The sequence below is a fragment of the Zonotrichia albicollis genome, chromosome 1 (assembly GCF_047830755.1).
Source record: "Zonotrichia albicollis isolate bZonAlb1 chromosome 1, bZonAlb1.hap1, whole genome shotgun sequence".
In the NCBI taxonomy this organism is placed as follows: domain Eukaryota; kingdom Metazoa; phylum Chordata; class Aves; order Passeriformes; family Passerellidae; genus Zonotrichia; species Zonotrichia albicollis.
In genome coordinates this window covers 69,610,543-69,630,657 of record NC_133819.1, presented here as the reverse complement: position 1 = coordinate 69,630,657, position 20,115 = coordinate 69,610,543, and the positions used below count along the sequence as shown (strand labels likewise).

The window sequence follows — 20,115 nt, the reverse complement described above, 5'->3', positions numbered from 1 at the left end:
TGTAGGGTTAAACTGTGCAAAACATGTAATATTTTCTGAAAGAAAGGACAGGTTTCCAGGAGATACAACAACAAATATATATATATTTAGCTTAAAAGAAAAAACAACAACAACAGCATGTATCTATTAGTGGGTACAAGTCTTTCAAAATGCAATATAAATGAGTAAATGCTACCTACATAAAAAAGATAGATGGGACAAAACCAAATGTTGTTCAAGTATTAACACCCACAGACTGGAGGTGGTTTTTTGTTTTGTTTTGTTTTGTACATATGGTGTGTTAATTGTTCCATTTTCTCTCTCTTCCTCTAATTATACCCAACAATTGTTGAGAAAGAAATGTACATAGAAAACAGACCAATTTTTATCTATAATCACAAAGTTGCACTGTTTTTGCCTTCTCTTTTTTTACCTTCTAATTTTTTAATCTCTATGAGTTTTAACACCCAAAGGAAGTTACTTTACATAGGCTTTAACACAATCTTAATTCTACTGCTAAATCCGTATCTCTAAACACACTTCAAAGACTAGCTCTATAGCCTGGCACTACTCTTTACCAAAGTTACACTGAGATTTAATGTATCACTTCAAAGAAGGATGAGCTCAATTCAAAGCTCAAACCCAATACTATAATGACTGTTAAAATATCCTTTCTTCCCCATTGAGAAGTGTCAGGGAAATATTTTACCAACATTCAAATTCTCTAAAATTATGTAAAAAGTGTTAAGCCAAGATATAAACGTACAGGAAGGCTTTTTTTTTTGTATGTGTGTGTCTTTTTTTCTTTTAAACAACAGCTTTTTCTTACAACAACAGTTGTGAGCAGTGTCAATTCAGCACCTCGACACTCTCTACATTTCAACAGTGTCTGAACTGAGAATGCATTAAAAGCTAGAACTACCATAAGAAATGTAATATTGCTTCAAGTTTATGAAAATCTAAGCCCTTCTGAAAGCACAGTAGTGTGTGTAAGCAACAATGTTTGAGCAAAACCTGTTCATTCAGACTTGCATGTGTTGGGGTTTTATTACAAGCACTGCTCCAGAGACCTTCTGGCTGATGAAGACTGGTCTGCTGATCAGCTGTTCTAATGGAGTGCATTTTCAGCTCAATGAATGTAACACACCAAATCCAAACCTGTGACATTTGAAGGCACACCTAGAAATGCCAGTGGCTGAGAATGCATGGTTGTCTTCATAAAACTTCACATTGTCCTAAAAGCAGCACTATCTGCAGACAGTGCGAGAGCTGAAAAGAATACTGGCAAGTGAAGTGATGGCTGTACCTTATGGATGATTATTTACCCAGAGGGACACAAAGAAACTGCAACAAGTTTAAGCCAAAGTGGAGAAGAGATATTGCAATGTCACCGCCCTGGCAGACACAAACCCTCCCTCTGTCCCCTTTAGCACAGCACAGTCAGTCTGATATTTGGCCTCAGCTAAGCCAGTCCAACCTGGGAAATAGAAGGCCATCTACCACAAGAGTTAACTTCATTTTTAGTTGTTTTGGGCTTTTTTTGCTGATTAGTAACTTCATCAGCTATCCATGGAACTGGAGCAACATCACTGAGGAGGGGGGAATACAGCAGTACTGATTTTGATGGACAGAGTTTGCAACTGATCCCATTAGAAAGGCCAAGCAAGTCACACAAACAAAGAGGACCTTTCAGTGAGAAGGTACCAAGTTAACTCTCCAGAGAAACAAAATAGGAAAGCAGTTTTGGATATAGTACACTTAAAGAGCTCCCACAGAACTGTGGGAAAAGCCTAGTTCCTAATGCAGTGGTATTCATTAAGAAACATCATTTAAATTAAGTCTTAAACTACATTTCACCATGCAGTATTTTTCTCACCCATTTTTTGAAAACAGCTATTAAAAAATAGCTGAAAGACACAACAAGGTATTTTGCTTTTATCATCCAAGTGCACTGAAATTTGAACAGAGAACATCTTTCACTTTATCTCCTGCAAAGACTCCTCCAGTGACTTGTGACAACAGGACCCAAGCAAGAGTGTACAGTTGAATATATTCACTCAGCGCTCTCATACATGCACACTCAAAACACCTCTTGTGATCCCTACTTATGTGCATCTGTCACACAATTAATTCCCAATTAAACCAAAATGATGTCCTCGATGGGCAGTAGACTCGGTGTGATGGCTGCAGACCAAAGCCACTGCAGGTGGATGGCGACACAAGGCGACAGATGCACATCAGCAGAAAGCAGGAGTTGTTGGGCATTAATATGAGAACAAGGCCAGGGCAAAACATTACTACAGACTCTCCAGCACTGGGCACTGCCTGCTAATGTTATGAGACTACAGTGCTGCCAAACAATAGTAAAAACTAAAGAGAAAGCAGTCTTTGGCCCAGTATTCTACCTTTAAAGAGTTCCTCTCTTCCCTAAGTACAATCAAAAGCCTAATGTGTCCTCATGAAAATGAAGTCTACAAGAAGTAAATCTGAAACAACAACTATTAATGAAAAATGAAATCACAATCCAGGTGCTTCAGAAAATAATAACTGCTTGGGGACTTCTATATTTTATTTCAAAATGTTTACTTATCTCACACCTGACCAAAAAACCAAAAAATCTTTGTGCTCTGCTAAATGAAAAGAAGCTGAAACGTCACACAAAGATACTCGCTTAAGTATACAGTTACGAGCTTTCAAAATAAACCTGGGCAAGCAATGTTTTTCTCAGCACCACTTTGCATTCACCAGTATCACAACATGATAAAAGTTTAAGTCACCTTTCCAAGACATCTTTACAAACGTGTTGACATCTTGGCTTTGTGCCTGTCAACAAGTGCAACATATTAATAGTTCACATCACAGTCACAGGCACCACACTGTGGAACACAATAACTATTACATTATTATTGTTGGCCATTGAGCACACACATGAAGACAGAAGAGGACATACAGTTGTGGTACACAATCTGTGCAAGCAAAACAGATCACGAGGGAAGGGGCCACCAGTTTAGAATATTCATATTCAAGGCTTTTGAAAAAGGTCTAGAGTAAAATGCATTTTTCCTTATTAGCTTCAGTTATATTCAGTAAATTAAGGCAAGTGAGAAGTAGCCAAGCTCTAGGAAGCCCACTGGGGTTAACAGCTCTGGAATGAAGAATATGATGCTTTTATTTAAAGACACAATGTACAAAAGTGAGATGCTCATTTACAATAGAGTAGCATTACATCAAGTGGGGAACCCTTTTCATAAAATGTCTATTTGCTTTAACTGAACTATATTTTCTTACCACTGCTGCCTTCCAACTAACATCTATTAACTTATGGCAGAAACAGGATGAATTTTCAGAATTTCCCATTATTACTAGCAAAACGTGCACTAGATGAGGTCTGCCCAACTAAATTTTCAGCATTACATGTCATTTAAAAAGGGAAAATTTTTTAATCATCTGCAGAAAATAATTTCAGCTCACAGTCAAGTTTTACTAGCATTAGTGAAGATGTCTTCATGCACAGAATTACTTCTGAGGCAATGCTTATTTAGATGCATATAAGTGCGAACATGTATATTTCCATATATGTGTGTACATATGTATTTACAATATTTTCCTCTATAAATGTCTTAAACGACATCAATTAAGGGGAAGTAAAATCTGCATGTAATTACCATCTAACACTAAACACTTGACAACAGGTGTGTGTTTGAGACTAAGAGGTAAGTAACTCACAGGGAAGTGGTTGTGACTGGTCTAATTAAACCCAAGACCAACAGAGGGATGTGAACACATTTTATCAACAAGTTGTCCCTCAAATCAATCACTAGACACACTTTCAGACTGCCACTTCAAGTTACAGCACAACAAGAACTACTACACCTTCCCATTTTCTAAAATTCAAAGCAAAGCCTGTTCTTGCAACCAGGATTTCTTTGCGGGTGTCAGGGTGGTGTCTGGATGCTGGGAAAGGAGGAAAGAAAAGTAAAGAAAAACAAAAATTAGACTGCTGGTAAACCCAGTATTATTTTCCTGAATTTTCTAACAATGCACAGTCACTAGACAATCTTCACAAAAAAGCCTACAGAAAGAAACCTACCAGCCACTACTTGGTTTCTCTGCTAACATACAAAACATGAATTCCAATGCCATTGCTAAGAAGTATGTCCAGAACAGAACAGCACTAGAGATAGTTTGAGAGAGGATTAACCCAAAAGAACATAAAATAGGAATAAAGCCTGATGAACATTAGAAAATACATTTGAGAGAGGGTGACTATAACCCAGTGCACCTAATACATGCTGTATGATCAGATACAAGGATTTGTAGCTTATTCCTAAAGCAGTTTTGCATCTCAGATATCAAAATGTCTAATAAAAACTTGAACCTTTTCCAAGAGTTTCCTTTCATTTTCTTTTTTCAACCTAAACCCAAAAAAGCTTCCTTAGATTTTTAGAAAGATTTGTGCATGTTTTTAGAAAAAGAGAATTTCTTTTTTCTGACTATATCTTCTCATCAGTTTGTGTCTGTACCCATTTCAAAGCAGAGAGCATGGACAACCACCTGATCAACAGGATCACAGAATCATTCACATTGGAAATGTGTCTAGGAGGTCTCTAGTCCCACCTTCTGCTGAAAGCAGAGTCAGTGATGGCATCAGATCGGATTATTCATAGCTTTGTCCAGTCAAGTCTTGAAAAACAGGATGTTGACCAGACCACCTTGCCTGGAAAACAAGCTCAATTGCTTGACTGCCCTTGTGGGGAAAAAGCTTTCCTTAAAGCCAGTCTGAAGAGCCTCTCTTCCTATATTTTACATCTGCTATCAGTTTTTCTCCTACCAGGCCCCTCTGGATACCTGGAGGTACTGGCTGCTCTCAGAGTCCCTCAATGCTGTTTCTTCTCCAGGTGGAACCAGACCAGCTCCCTCAGCCTTTGCTCACAAGTGCTTCAGCCCCCTCGGTAGCTCCTGCTGAGCTGCCTACAGATTGTCTGTGCCTTTCCTGCTGGGGGGCTGAGGAGGGCAAGACTCGATGCAGAAGTCCAGATGTGATCTCCCTCCTATCAATCTGCTGGCTGAGCAACTCTTGATACATCTCAGGATGCTCTTGGTCTTCCTTGCTGCCAGGGCACACAGCTCTGTTCACAAGGACTTTCTTCTCACCAGAACACTATTGGTGCTATTCATAGTTAACGATGATTATTTCTGCAATTCACTGAAACATACATTTTTGTAGCTACATTTCTAAAATACAAACAGTTATTGGCTTAATTCTAAGTGTAAGGAATCTCTGCGGAAGGGAGTGCTATTTTCAGGAGGTCAGGGTTAAAAGAAAAAAGTAAAGATGTCCAAATGAAAGCATTCTTTTAATCTTAATTGGAGTTCCAATTGCAATGTTGTATCACAGAAGAGGCTAAAAAAGAGGGTTATCAGTGAAGGACCCAACTGCACAAGTTGTTCAGTTAACGAGGCACCAGGCAAGGGTGTGCTGCAGGAACTATAACCTGAATTTGCTGCAGATGAAAAGTGTCCTGATGGCCTGAAATGAGTAATAGCTCTCTGCTGAGCTTTCACTGCCAAGCCTTGCCAGCTACTCTACAACAAGGACACCGGGGTAGCTCAGCAGTCCAATTACCAGGCAGGGAATGCCTTGAAATGACAAGTTCAAAACCTGACAAGGCTGGTTTTTCTCTTCTTCCTTTTGAGACAGATATATACCACTCCATTTGCTGTGCTGCTGTTTCTGAACAGTTCATAAAAAAAGGCCTGGCCTGCTGTGTATAGCCACTACAATATTTTTCTGGAAAGATTACTTTTAGTACAGTGCTGTGACCAACATTTCTCTTTGCAGCATGGCTTGAGGTTCTCCCTGCATTAGTATGGCCTCACCTTGAATATCATGTGCAGTTTTAGTCACCACAAGAAAGACATTAAGCTATTAGAGAACATCCAAAGGAGGCCAACAAAGATGGTGAAGGGCCTGGAGGAGAAGCTGTATGAGGAGTGCCTGAGGTCACTTCGTCTGTTCAGCCTGGAAAAGAGGAGACTGAGCTCATTGCAGTTACAGCTTCCTTGTAAGGGGAAGAGGAGGAGCAGGCACTGATCTCTTCTCTGTGGTGACCAGTGACGACTCAAGGGAATAGCCTGGAGTTATCAGGGGAGATTTGGTTGGATATTAGAAAAATGTTTTTCTCCTAGAGGGTGTTTGGACACTGGAACAGGCTCCCCAGGGCAGTGGTCACAGAACCAAGCCTGAAAGAGCTCAAGAAGTGTTTGGACAGTGCTCTTCAGCACATGCTGTGAGTCTTGGGGATGGTCCTGTGCAGAGCCAGAAGATGGACTCAGTGATGTCTGTGGCCCCATATCAATTCTCCAGATTCTGTGATCCTGTGTCTTGGGTACCCTGAAGAAGGCTAAACATATTGCACCTCTTGGTAATTTCATTTAGGGAAGCACTGGGTGCTAATCAGCCTTTGTGGATGCAAGTATTTCACATTTGACAGTGGAAAATGATTCGCCTTTGATGAAGCAATAGTTGCTAAGGGTATTTTAATTAAGCAGCAGGACATAGTCTTGGGATATTCTAACTACTTGGATTGCAGTATGGTTGATCTGGATGATGGTAAGATTTTGATAGGACATTTCTGAAGCACAGCATTATTCTGAAAGTATAGTAAATATCTAGTTACAGGACACATACTATTTTAATATGGAAATTATGCCATTTCCTTAGAAGAGAAAAGGGATCAAGTATCAGAAATATATTAACAGTATACAGTTTTAAAATAAATGAGATTTTGATTACAAAAGACTTAGAGAAGCAGTTCTCGGAAGGTCATCTGAAGTAAAATGTTTTGGCCATTTTTACAGACCAGTAATTTTCAGTATACTGAACAGACTCCTAACAAAGTTTTACTTTGCAAAAGTGATCCTAGGATTCTAGCAATAAAGACAGTTAATTTTGCCCCTTGATTTTTGCCCAAGTAAACCTGAGATTTCTGAGACAGAAGGATGCAAACATCATAGGTCCAAGTGGAAGAAATTGTATTGAAATTAGATAGGGTCCAGTTATCTCACAACTAAGGCAACAATAAACCACAAATACAATTTATTAAACAACCCACATGAAGTAACATACCACCTGCTCTGTTTATATACAACATACTAAAATTGACAGGATTTAAAAATATTTAAGTTACTATCCAAAATTTATTCTCTCACCCATTTCTATCAGCTTTACAGCTTATCCAAAAATCTTTGTTCCTTATGACTCAGTCAGTAATGACAAACATCCCCCACTGGACTTGCTACCACCATTTGGCTCAGTGACCTTCCCTCATTTATAGGAAAGCACTGCATGTTTAGTTTAGCAAATTTACACCAGTTTTGACAACAATGATGGATATCTGAAATTAGCAGCACATAAAATTCTAATATATGCAAAGCCTATTAGTCAAATCTAGAGCCTAAAATAGTAATTTGGAATTTGTAATTAAATCAGCATCCTACTTTGTGCAGACAACAGAGTGCTGATTATTCTTTTCAGACATTTGGTATTGTAAATATATGCCTTTGGACAATGCATGTAATGTTTGAGGAAGCTCAGATCCAGACTACTCTGATTATTACCAAAGGCTCAGAAAAAAACAAATGTGGGGTATTTTTTACACTATGAACACAACCTAAGGTAGAGAAAGTCAAGTGAACTAGATATTACCTTCTGTATTCTTTCTATTTAATTAGTTATAGGATATGGAAGTCTTCACAGACTTTAGAGATTATTACATCAAGACTAAAGAAAAAGAGGCTAAAATCCCCATCCTGAGTTGAACAGCAACCCAGAAATGCAAAGGTAACAAACTCTGGGTGTCACTTCATTCCCCCACAAGAAACCAGATGCAGCTTCTCCCATGAAGAAAGAGCAGCAGGACCCCCAGTGAACAGAGGCAAGGATTGAAGGAAAAAGAACATTCTGCTGGGTAAAGCTGAATGACTGATGCACCATGCAGTGAGGCAGATTTGAGGTTTTCAGGCAGGCACAGCAGATCTTCATCCCCATAAATAAAGCAGCACCCCCGTGCACCTGGCATCTGCCCGTGCCAGAACTGCCCACCCTGACTTTCTACACTCCACAGCTCTCACTTCCCAGCTGCTACCAGCACAAGGGAGAACTTAAAAAAGCCAGACCCTTGGCAGGGACGTTAGGAAAAATACGTCCACAGCTCTTTATCTTTGGGGCACGATGGTGATCAGATAAGACATACCCAAGATGTCCACCAGCTCTGGTAAAGAAAATTCAGCTTCTCAGGACTCACAGATCCTATGCATTTCTCTTAAGTCCAGAAGTAAAACAGGAATCAAACCAATACTAAAACCTAAGTGAAGTAAAACAACGTTGTTCAAAGCTACTTCACATAAAAGAAAGAAAACAAAAGGGTTACATGCTTTTTCCTACAGTTACTCTAAAAAACCCCCATAGAATAGATTATCTATCTGCCAAATATGAAGCAAAGATCAGCTACCAGCCAAAATGCTTACTCTGGGCTATGTATGAACTCCACCTCTAAAATTGTGGTGCATACACTCCTACTGTCCAAACTGTAGATCCCAGCATTTGATGCAATACTTTGATCTGACAAGATATACTTTAATATCAGACAGAAAAATGAGATTAAATTTAAAACTCAAGGTATTCTAGTCCAGTGAACAGAAGTCATTCAATAAACCTGCTGACAGACCTTCTGTGCACTTAAGCAGTTTAACTACTGTAACAATAAAGGCGATCAGAAGTATTCAGGAAGACAAAGAGAGCAGTCAATTTTCCTTTTTAAAGAAGAGAAGCATTGACAAACCTTTTAATCTAGGTAAGCCCAAGTATGTTACATATAGACATTAAAATTTACAGGTGAGGCTACGCTAAGGTCAATAATTTTTTAAGTGTCCTCCAGTCAACCTCTTAGCACTCTCTCTAGGAGTCTTACACTATGAATGAAAAAAATTATTATATTTCTGTATCTCTACACATTCTATTTAATAAGACTAGGCTCAGATTGGTACATTTAAATATAAAAAAATATTCTGCATTTCAAGCCAAAAATGGGCTATGAAAACCCCCAGATAATACTCAATAGGTAATTGAAAGCTACAGAGAAATAGTCACTCACATGAGTGATGGTAGCACTTTCTGTCCTCTGTTGGCAAGCAAGGAAAAAGAAAACAGAGTAAACACCACCTCCTTTTCCTCCCATAAGCACATGGCTGCTGGCTGCAAGAATTTCTTCTCAGATAACATTTACTCTAAATGTGGAATTAACATCTGGCTTAAAACTCAGTAACTCAGACAAGTCCTGGCTACAGTTACTGCAGGAGATATTAGGAGAGGAAAAGAGGTATTACGAGTGATCTATTTATCATAAGGTTTTCAGTGTAACATTTTATGACCAGGGCAGATTACCTTCCTTTTCACATGAGACATGACCTTCCACTCCACAGAGCAGCAGAAAAAGTTCCCAATCTAGGGACAAATTACCAACACAAATTGCAGAAGCATGACATTCCCAGCTAATGGCAGCAATAACTTGCTGCACTGATGCACTGATGGAGAATTTCTCCTTCAAGAGTTTCAACAACTTGTTGGGAAATAAAAGCCCAGAACCATGCCTCCAAGTCCCTGCAGGTTAGTAAGCATTGCCACTAGTTCACAGAACAAGGAGTTTTGTGCAGCTATTTGTACAGTACACTTTTATGTCCAACTCTGTATTGCTGTAACTTGTAGAACTATGTTCATTCCATGCTGCCTTTGCTTTGGGAAGTGACTGTAAGAGTGCCACCAGCAGTTTGATAAATATTCACATTTCCATGCAAAATCTGCAAATAATGGGCAGCAATTTTGGGTATAAATTATGAACTGAAAACAGTAAATTAAATGTAGTTTAAAAATGCACTCACTAGCTCTAGAAATCAAGAAGCCTATTTAGCGTTCTACATGAAATGCATTGCTTATTATTGTTGTGTAAACAAAACACTTGAACATTTATTTTCATACTGTAAATTAGTCAGATCAGGGAAAAAAACATTCTGAGTGAGACATCTAATTTATTTTGGCCAGTGATAAACTACTTAGATCAATCAATCAATGTTCTTCCCTTCAAAACTAGTTTACATATGAAGACCATTAATTTGAAAACCTAAATTTGCTAACTTATTGTACTAGAAAAATGATGTGATATTTTAGATGAGTCAAAGATGTTTTCTGAAACTTAGTAGCAGGTTAGTTTCATGGCAACACAATACAGTTCAATTTGACATTGTCAGCATAATTTAAGCTACAAGCTTCAAGGACTGTGTTATGCATTTCATTTGAGCTGTACTGACTTTAAAACATTTTCCTGAGAAGGAAGCAGTCTGACGTTATTTAAATAAATAAAACCACTGGATATATTTGTATGTATGGATGAATGAATGAATTATTGTTACACGAAGAATTCTATTAGTGATTCAATCCTAAACTTTATGAAATGTGATGGTTTGTACCTGGCCCCTTCCACTTTTAGCTCCCGTTTCTAACTGTGACTAACAAAGCAAATAAATCATGGCTCTGAACCACACCCCCAACCACCCACCCTGGCCACATTTGGCTCTTTCATTGCTATTCCAACATAGTCTGCAGAAATTTAACATTCACACAATGTGTAACCCTCACAAGATAAATCAATTTTCTCCAACACCAAGGGCTCTCTGGAAATCTGCACACACATTACTCCCTCCTGCTTAGGCAAACAATAAATGGATATTTGCATCTCTGTGTGACTACCAGTGAGTATTGTGATGATCTGTATGTTTGTTGGGGAAACATATAATGCCTGTAAATAAACACTACCAAGCAACAATGCCATGTGTATCCTGCAAGCAAATCCTAGTTAGCAGAAATCACACCCTGTGCCAGACAGAGATAGAGACAACTCTGTAAAGACTGAACTTTTGGGAAACAATGAATTATTTTCATAAGCACCAAAAGTCACAGAAGTTTAATTATAAAAGCTTCACTACCATAAAGGACTAGTGATTACCAACAATATACTATAAGAAATTACAGTTTCAGGAAAATATTTTAATTTTTTATTTCTGACACGCATTTTCTCTGGCAGTAAAAATAAGACAATATTACTTTTAAACAAGCTAATGATTTAGAAACAGGTATTGAATGGTTCCAGACAAGGATATGCCAGACTCAGAAGGACTGTCAAGACCTGTTGAAGGACATTACTTTCTAATAAGACTGACACACCAATCTTATACTCATATACTCTCTAGTACTCATATACTCTCTAGTCTCCACAGTGGATTCACAGTTTGCTTTAAACAGGGATTTTGTGAGAGTTACTGGGATTGAGCAGAAGTGAATTCTAGACTTCTTGATACCAATACACTCATATATGCATGCATACACACATAACTACTTTGTGCCTCTTTAGAAACTATAATGAGATTTAACCAATTGCTATTTATTTAAAAAGTTTTTTTAAAAAAATAAGTATCTAAGCAACAGCTTTTTCCAAGACTTTGTAACAAACATGATGCTAAAGAACGTGTAAGTACTGGACTGAGTCCTGATCTCTGAACACCATTCCCAGCACAGGACTTCCAAATTTTCCTGAAGAATGCTTTAAGGATTTATTTCAGGCAGGAAATTCTGTTCAGGAAGAAAGCAACTGGACTCAACTGAATTCTTTTATCATATTAAATATTCAGTTGCACTGTATCCTGAGAAGAATGCTAGAATTTTATATGGAGAGCAGGTAAAAAAGGAATAGAATAGACTAGACTAGAACAGAATGTAGAAATAAAAGGTAAGGGAAAAAGGCCATATACCATAATGCCACCTAGCCAGAATGTTGTCTGGATAACTTGTGGCATCTTCATTCTTGAGAAAAAAACTGTATCAAGAATAATCCCCAAAAATATTTCTCACTAAGGGCACTTTTGTACTGAGTTTTGTGCAAAACAGTCTTGGAACAACTGGCTTAAGTATTCACAAAGACAAGAAAACAACCAAGAGAGTCTCCTCTGATTCCCATATTTTTTTGAAAAGCAGAGAACAATGTATAATCTAGGACTTTCTTGGTGAGGGAACCCAAAAACTCATGGGAAGAGCTTTATTGAAGAGGTAGTTCAGAGAGCATCCTTGTCATCCACTACTGCAGCAAGTGGTTCTAAACATTGCCTTGTCAATTGCAGTTTCCTCTTTTCTTTTGTAAATTACTTTATTTTTTTTTAAATCCAGAATGCTGATCTTCTAAAGACTGCTTGAAATTATAATAGCCTGTGTCTACTGTATCTTGAATCATCTGGATGTTATCAGGTCAGCATCTTTTCATCGAGCATAGAGCATAGAGATGACAACAGAGGAAATAAGTGTTAAAGCCACATCCAAGAGTAAGGAAAGGAGTAGGTTAGCTGGAACAGCATTTAAATCCATTTTTAATGCTATAGCTACATTACAAAGTGCTTTTCATTTACTAGAAATCATAAGCATATGTGTATGGGTATGAGCCACTGCCAGAGGCAGTATTTTTTCTATTACTCTCATTAGTTCTCTAACAAACACTACTGGTAATTAAATTTTATGTAAAAAGAAATATATCCCTGTTCTTCTGTGCTACACAAAGAATAACAAGTGGCTACGGCAGATTTACTCATTTTGGGTGCCTATACTAAAATAAAATAACCAAAACATTAGATCAGTCTTTTGAGGAAGCCCCCATCCATTTGTCTTCCAAATATTAAATTTCAAGTTTTTTAGAACTCTGTATGTTCTGTATGTGCTCCAAACCCTCCCTCCAAGTTACTACTATTCAAAATTCTGCTCTGCAAAAAAAAAAGGAAATATAAAAGAGAAACCAAGAAAATTACATCAGACCTGACACACAGATATCGTGAATTGTTTAGGAAGTGTAACTTCACAAGAGTTAAAACGAATGTATTTGGAAAATGACAATCACTGTTGAACTATTACAACCAAAGGTAACTTTTAATGAACAAGGCAACAGAATTTTGATGCTATGATTTTCAGTTGGGTAATGTTACTATTAAGAAATCAAAGTATTTGATAAAACTGTTTCCATTTGTTTTAAAACTTCAGAGAAATATGTTCTGAGGGCAATTAATGGCTATGTTTTGATATTTTTGAAATAGAGTGCTTTGGTTGTCTTTCCAAAATATTTTATACGTACATAATACTTAAGTCAAATGGAAATACTTCTATACCACGAGACCCAAATCCAAAACTATGTTCTTATACCTCAAGATTTTCCAAAAACAGCACGTATTTCCACTAAAAAAACTCTTATACTCTTAAAATGCTCTTAAAATATTGACATCTCTATTCAAGCATAAAATGATTCTGACAGAATAAAGCAATATATAAAAAAGAGGTTAAAATAATGTAATGGCAAAACAGTATGTGGTCACTGAAATAATAACCAAAATTGAACTCCCCATAGAAAGAGGCATTAGTAAGGCCAATCACAAATCTGTGAGATTGCTCCACAAAATTATATGAAAATGTGCAATGCCTGTTTGGCTGTGGCTCTGGGTCATGCAGCTCCAGACCAGAACAAGTGTCTGCACCAGGGTATGATGGAAACCATCCTGGACTCTGGAGCACTGTAGCTGCCTTCAGCCCTGACTTTTTCATACTTTCCAAGTAGATTACAGAGAACACCACACACCAGTAAATTAACAAAATTAACTCAAAAAATCCTAAAGTTTATTATCACTCAGAATACAATCAGCAATTACATACAGAGAAGAAAAAATAAGTCATCTGCCTTCTTTGCACAGCTGAGGAAAACCAGATCCTGTAAACTGCAATTCTGTCACCGTACACCTACAAAGAGGTAGGACATCTCTGCTGGACAGAACTGACAATTTTATTTTTTTTCTGCATTTCTTATCTCAGCTACAAACTACCATTTTGGTCTTTTCTCATTACTGTCTTAAACTTTTTTTTTGTTTAATCACTATGCAGACATTTTTCCTCCCTAATACATGGAAACATAAACAATCTGCTGGCACACCTTGTCAATCACAAACTTCATTAGGATATCCAGCGAGAAAAAGTCTTACTCAGCTTGGATAACTGTCACATGTAAAATTTTAACATGGCTGCTAAAATACCTAAGTGATGAAAGAGCAAAAAGCAACACTGACAGAATTCTATAGACCAGGGACTAAAAGCAAAGCAAGATTTTTCCATTAATGTGACCAAATCAGGTATGCTGGGAATAAGAGAAAGAAACTCATTTCTCTAAAAGAGTGGTTTTTAAAAAAATATACTTGGTGTGAGTTATGTTCTCAAAAGAATTGTTAGCAGAATCTTAACAGCTTTATGTCCCTTTGAAGCACAAGTCATCATGCAAGTATGGGCCAACTTAACCTACACTTGAGCAAGAACCCAGGAGTTCTCATGAAGGGAACTGGGTACAGAGAACTTTCTGCTGTGGAACTGGGTATCCAGAGGAGTCTCACTATGAAGGCCGAGGCAAAGCAGGCAGTAAATACATTGGCCTTTCCGTCATCCTTTGTCACTACATTTACCTCTGCAACCAACAAAGGATGGAGATTCTCCATAGCCCTTCTTTGGTTGCTGATGTATCTATAGAAACATCTTTTATTTTCTTTTAAGGCAGTAGCCAAATAAAGTTCCAGCTGGGGTTTGGCTCTTCTAATTTTCTCTCTGCATAACCTCCTGACATCCACGGAGTTCTCTGGCATAGCCAGCCCTTACCTCTACAGGTCAAAAACTCTGTAAACTCTACCTTTTTTTTGCTTTTCTTTTTTCTCCTGAGCTCCCTCTAAAGCTCTCTCTTCCCCAGGCTGATTTTCTTCCCTGCCGGCTTTTCCAACACATGGGGACAGCCTGCTCCTGTGCCTTGAAGATTTCTGTCCTGAAGAATGTCCAGCCTTCCTGGGCACCACTGTCCTTCAGGACTGTCTCCCCAGCATCTCTCTCAACAGGTCTCCCAAACAGGCCCAAATCTGCCCTCTGGAAGTCCTAGGTGGCAGTTCTACTGATCCCCCTCCTTCCTCCTGTGAGAATTGATAACTCTATCATTTCAGGACCACTGTGCCCAAGGCATCCTCCAATTTTCTCATCACACAACAGTCCTTTTCTCTTGGCAAACAACAGGTCCAGTGGGGTGCCTTCCCTATACGGTTCCCTCACCAGCTGCATTAGGAATTTATCTTTCACACACTCCAGGAACCTCCCAGACTCCTTCCTCTCTGTGCTATTATATTCCCAGCAGACATCTGATAAATTGAAGTCCCCACAAGAAAAAGGGGCAGCAATCTTGAGACTGTTCTTTGGTTTTATGTTCCATGACTCTCTAAAATGAGATCAATAGCCATGCCAGTCAAAGTAGGAAAAGCAACTGGCACTGGAAAAAAACAGTGCAAATTATTTTGCTCAGTTCTGTTCTTAGGTAAGCAGTCATTTGCAAAAATCAGATTTACCAGTTTTAAAATCTTGAAGGACTTATCTCAGATGAAACTGCATGCATTCAGTTTCCAATGCAAAACAATGCATGCATTAACTTGTTTCCAATGCAAAACAAATGGACAAATTTGTTGTGACAAATTTTTTTTCCCTCATTCTTCTACATTCTAGGTAGCTTTATTAGTCAAATAATATTGCACATGCTAAAAGAAAAATCAAATCCATTAAAATGCAATTTAGAGAGACAAGAAAGAAATGTATCTATAAATAAAAATACAACTTCCACCACTTAAAAGAGAACATAATGGATAAGTGGAAAAAAATGTCAATAAATCAAGAAAGATGTTAAAAAACATTAAATAATTATTTGGAGAAAATAAAATTTAAAGTTTTGATTATCTTCATTTGCAATCAGATGTAATGGCTTTCATAAGTTTATAAATTCTTTTGTATTCTGTACCCAAACCACTCACAATATGCCATTATTTAAATCACTAATGATATTTAGAAATATCCCTTAAATCCATTCAGTTGAGACTATGATCCAACATATTATAAACCAGAGGTTCTACATTTTGTCAACCAAGCAGAAAAAAATAGTACACTTGTTAAAAACCACCTCTTTGACTCAAAACCTAACATCTTGCCTCTCTGCATATTGATTTTCCTCCAGTACAAATCACTCACCCATACTCAGACTGTCTGCTTGGGTAATAGGGGTGAATGGCAGACATGAAATTACTTACAGTCTACTAAATTCCCTCTCCCTGCTGTTAAAACCTGCCCTACACTTCTGGGTGTCCCAACACTCTGTGACATTTACTTCAGGACACTGGAGCTGCTCCTGTATTATTCTGAAGGCTGCCAGTGGTGACCTCAGTTACTTTAAGACATGAATTATATTCTTCACAGTAACCACACAAGTTCTATTGGGTGGCAGAAGAAAATCTGGGGCTATGAAATGACATTAGGAATCTATTTACTCAGAGAGACATAAAACAAAAAAGTTGAATTTTCCATCACAATCTACATGTACACGTGTCCTAGTTTTGTCTAGGAAGTAAAATTAAATTTCCTTTCTAGTAGCTGGTACAGTGCTGTGTTTTGGATTTAGGATGTGAGCGATGTTGACAACGTGCTGATCTCTTAGCAAGCAGGGTTTACACTAAGTCAGGAAGTTTTCAGCTTCTCACACCAACCCCACCTCCAAGTAGGCTGGGGAGCACAGGAAGCTGGCAGAAAACACATCCAGGATGATCCAAACTGGCCAAAGGGATATTCCATACCATGGGGTGTTACGCTCAGTATACACACCAGGGAGAAAGCCAGCTGGGGGCTGCTGCTCAGGAAATGGCTGGGCATCGGCTGGCAGCAACTGTACTGTGCATCACTTGTTTTGTATATTCTTCTTATTATTATCCATTCCTTTTCTGTTCTATTAAAAAGTCTTCATCTCAACCCACAAATTTTACTTTTTTTTCCCCTCAGTTCTCTCCCCTATCCCACTGGGGAGAGGGGTGCAAGCACTTGTGTAGTGTTTAGCTGCCTGCTAAGTTAAACCAGAGCAATGAAATTAGGAGAAAAAGCACAGTAAGCAAATGAAGAGACACTAATTAGCTGATCGTACTTCAGACATAGTCTTAGAAATATGCAATTTGCAGTAATAAAGTATTCTGACACTGCCTAGCTGAAGTCATGAATCAATAATAATAATAATAATAATAATAGTAATAATCTGTAATACCTTCTACTTTGCTGCAAGTTAGCTCTTTACAGAAAGTCCTTGGGTTAGCTCCATAAACTGCCGTATCACGTTACAGCAGCCCTGAGGACACGGCAGGGCTGCTTATCTTGGCATGCCAGAAGCCAATGGGGTGTCCCTTTTACCTATGGATGCGGTGTAAACACTGAGGCAGAACTCTTGTTGTGTTCACAGCAGACGTCTAAATGTAACAGCAGCTGATCATTCCTTGCTGGAAACTGCTACGGCTTTTCACGCTCACAAATGTGTATACAGCACAAAGTTTTAGACAGTTTCTGATTTTATAGTATCTAAGGACAGGCCCATCAAAAACAGAGATCTTTCCTTTAAGGAAAGGCGCAACTTGCACTGCGACATGCTGTCAAAAAACCAGATCTGCAGGGTAAACACATCGTATAATTTCTATCCTTTAAAATTTGCTGTGGACTTCACTTCCTCACTGCTCACCCCCAAGTACAAACTCACTACTGAAAATACACCATAGCCCAGACACTCTTCATTCAGCTGTTCACCAACTGCGCATCTCAAGCCATCTCCATGATGTACAATCCTGTGTTTGTCAGCCAGAACAAGGATAACCAGGGACACTCCGGACACCAAAAAGCAGGAGAAAACCTTGATAGCAACAGAATGTGATGCAAACACACATTGCTGCGTGGAGTCAGCACTGAAGGTTTATTAGCACCGGCTATTTTCATCCCCACAGCCCTTCATCTCAGGGCACTCCCTCACACCTGAGGTTTCTGGAATACTTGTGCCTTGCAGAGCACAGAGCTCACCACAGTTATGCAAGTTTAAAGACTTCTGTTCCCAATTCTTGCCTGAGAGATGATTCACAGTACAGGTAGCTCACATGTTCCTTCCCGTGGTCCAGCTGAGTGGTAAAGTAAACAAACTACCATTGGGCAATGCAATTTTGCAAGGGTGGGTGAACAGCACCCCCGTGAACACAGCAGACAGCTAAAGCTGGCCAGGCCTACACCTACCTTTTGCCAAAAAAACCCAGTGTCTCCCTTTCACTGACAGCCAGAGAAAGCCTGGTATCCTGTGTGGTGAGAAGAGTGAACTCTGAGCCCCACTGCACCCTCAGCAGGGACACAGCACATGGTGCCAGGCTTTGGCTGCAGCCTGACCCCAGCTCTCCTCTGCCAGGAAATGGGCAGCACACACACCAGACATGAGCTACACCAGGTTCACAAAATCACAAAGTCATTAGGGTTGGAATGGATCTCTAGAGATCATCTAGGCCAACCCCCTGATGAGGGAGGGTCACCTTGAGCAGGTGACACAGGAACCACAGGAACGTGGGTATGGAATGTCTCCAGAGAGGGAGACTCCATGACCTCCATGGGCAGCCTGTTCCAGTGCTCTGTCATCCTCATTGTAAAGAAGTCCTTTGTCATGTTGAAGTGAAACTTCTTGTGTTTTAGCTTACGGCCTTTGCTCCTCATCCTGTTGCCAGGCAGCACCGAAAACAGTAGGGCACTATCCCCATGACACCCATCCCTGAGATATTTATATGCATTAATGAGCTCCCCTCTCAGTCTTCCCTTCTCCGGACCAAACAGGCCCAGCTCCCGCAGTGTCTCCCAGAAGAGAGATGCTCCAGACCCTTCCTCATCTTTGTGGCCTTCCACTGGACCCTCTCCAGCAGCTCCTTGTCTTCCTTGCATTGAGGAGCCCACACCCAGCACAAGTACTTCTGACTTAAGGTAAGGACAACCTCTGTCCTGTCCTTTCTTCCTAATACCCCATATCCTGGTGCTTTTGCGGCCCTCCGGAGTCTGGCGGCTGCCCATTCCTGGCACTCCGAGCAGGGCCCGGGCCCGGTGCCGGGCCCAGGCCCGTTGCCGGTCCCGCTGTCGCTCCAGGGCACGGCTCGGCTCCTCCCGAGGCCGCAGCTCCCCGCGCCCCTGCCCCAAGCACGGCCGGGACCCCCCCGCCTGGCCGGGGATCCCCGCGTCCGCCACCCCCGGAGCCCTTCCCCGCACCTGTAGCCGTAGCAGCTGAAGCGCTGGCTCTCCCGCAGCAGGGCGCGGTACAGCCGCAGCACCTGGGCACGGCTGGACGCTGCCATGTTGCCGACACCGAGCCGCTCCTCCCGCGGCGAGGCCCCTTTTCCCCGCCCTCCCGCCGCCCGCGCCGAGCGCAGCCGCGGCGGAGCGGAGCCGCAGGGCCGGCGGTGAGTGGCGGAGCGGGGCGGCAGCGGCCGCGGCTCGGCCCGGGCCCAGCGCTAGGCGCGGGCGGGGCGGGGAGGGGCGGGGAGCAGCGGCTCCCCGGCCAGGGCAGCCCCGGCGGCGGTGGGCTCGGGGAACTGGGGATCGGTTCCCGGGTCCTGCCGGATCGGGCCTGCCCGGCTGCTCCGGCGGGGATCGCAAGGCGCTACTGCCGCGGGGTGCCTGTAGGGCTCGGCCGTGCGGCTGTGCAGGGCCCGGGGGCGGGGAGGGAAGGCCCGAGCGACGGGAAAGCGAAAGTAGCGCTCAGATGCCGTGCTCGGCGGGGACAGCAGCGCCCTGTGCGCACCCCGTGCTTGGTTGGTGTGCTCCGCCGGGAGGTGGAGGCTGCCGGGGGGAGAGGGATATTGGGGCTGGAAAGGAGCAACAAGTGATGCGTGCAGGGAGTTGTCTCGGAATCGCTGTATACATTTGTAGTCAGAGTTCATGTACTGGAGAGGATCCAACAGAGGCCACGAAGATAATTTGGAGTCCAGAGCATGTGTCTTCATGAGGAGAGACTGCGGGTGCTGGGGTTATTCAGTCTGGAGAGCAGAGGACTGAGAAGGGATGTCATTAATGCGTATAACGATATGAAAGGTGGATTACAAGAGGGTGATGCTAGGCTCTTCAGTGAGGCCCAGCAAAAGGATGAGGAGCAGTGGCCATAA

At 40.8% G+C, this 20,115-nt stretch overlaps 2 protein-coding genes across 6 annotated transcripts in view; one reads left to right on the top strand and one right to left on the bottom strand.

The window, feature by feature from the left end:
* LYRM4 (LYR motif containing 4) overlaps nucleotides 1-19,361 on the bottom strand; it is an 89,202-nt gene extending 69,841 nt beyond the window's left edge. The window contains exon 1 of the mRNA XM_005481707.4: nucleotides 19,223-19,361. Within this exon, the coding sequence (XP_005481764.1) occupies nucleotides 19,223-19,308 (86 nt within the window). The 5' untranslated portion in view covers nucleotides 19,309-19,361. The remainder of the gene's footprint in view (nucleotides 1-19,222) is intronic.
* The window catches only part of FARS2 (phenylalanyl-tRNA synthetase 2, mitochondrial), a 230,627-nt gene continuing 229,277 nt past the window's right edge, over nucleotides 18,766-20,115 (top strand). For 2 of the 5 annotated variants that reach the window (XM_074544210.1, XM_005481703.4), the window contains exon 1: nucleotides 19,274-19,413. The gene's annotated coding sequence lies outside the window, so the exon portion shown is untranslated. Of the gene's footprint in view, nucleotides 18,944-19,273; nucleotides 19,414-20,115 lie in introns of those variants that run through there. The other 3 variants (XM_074544180.1, XM_074544212.1, XM_074544195.1) reach the window with 3 other exon arrangements.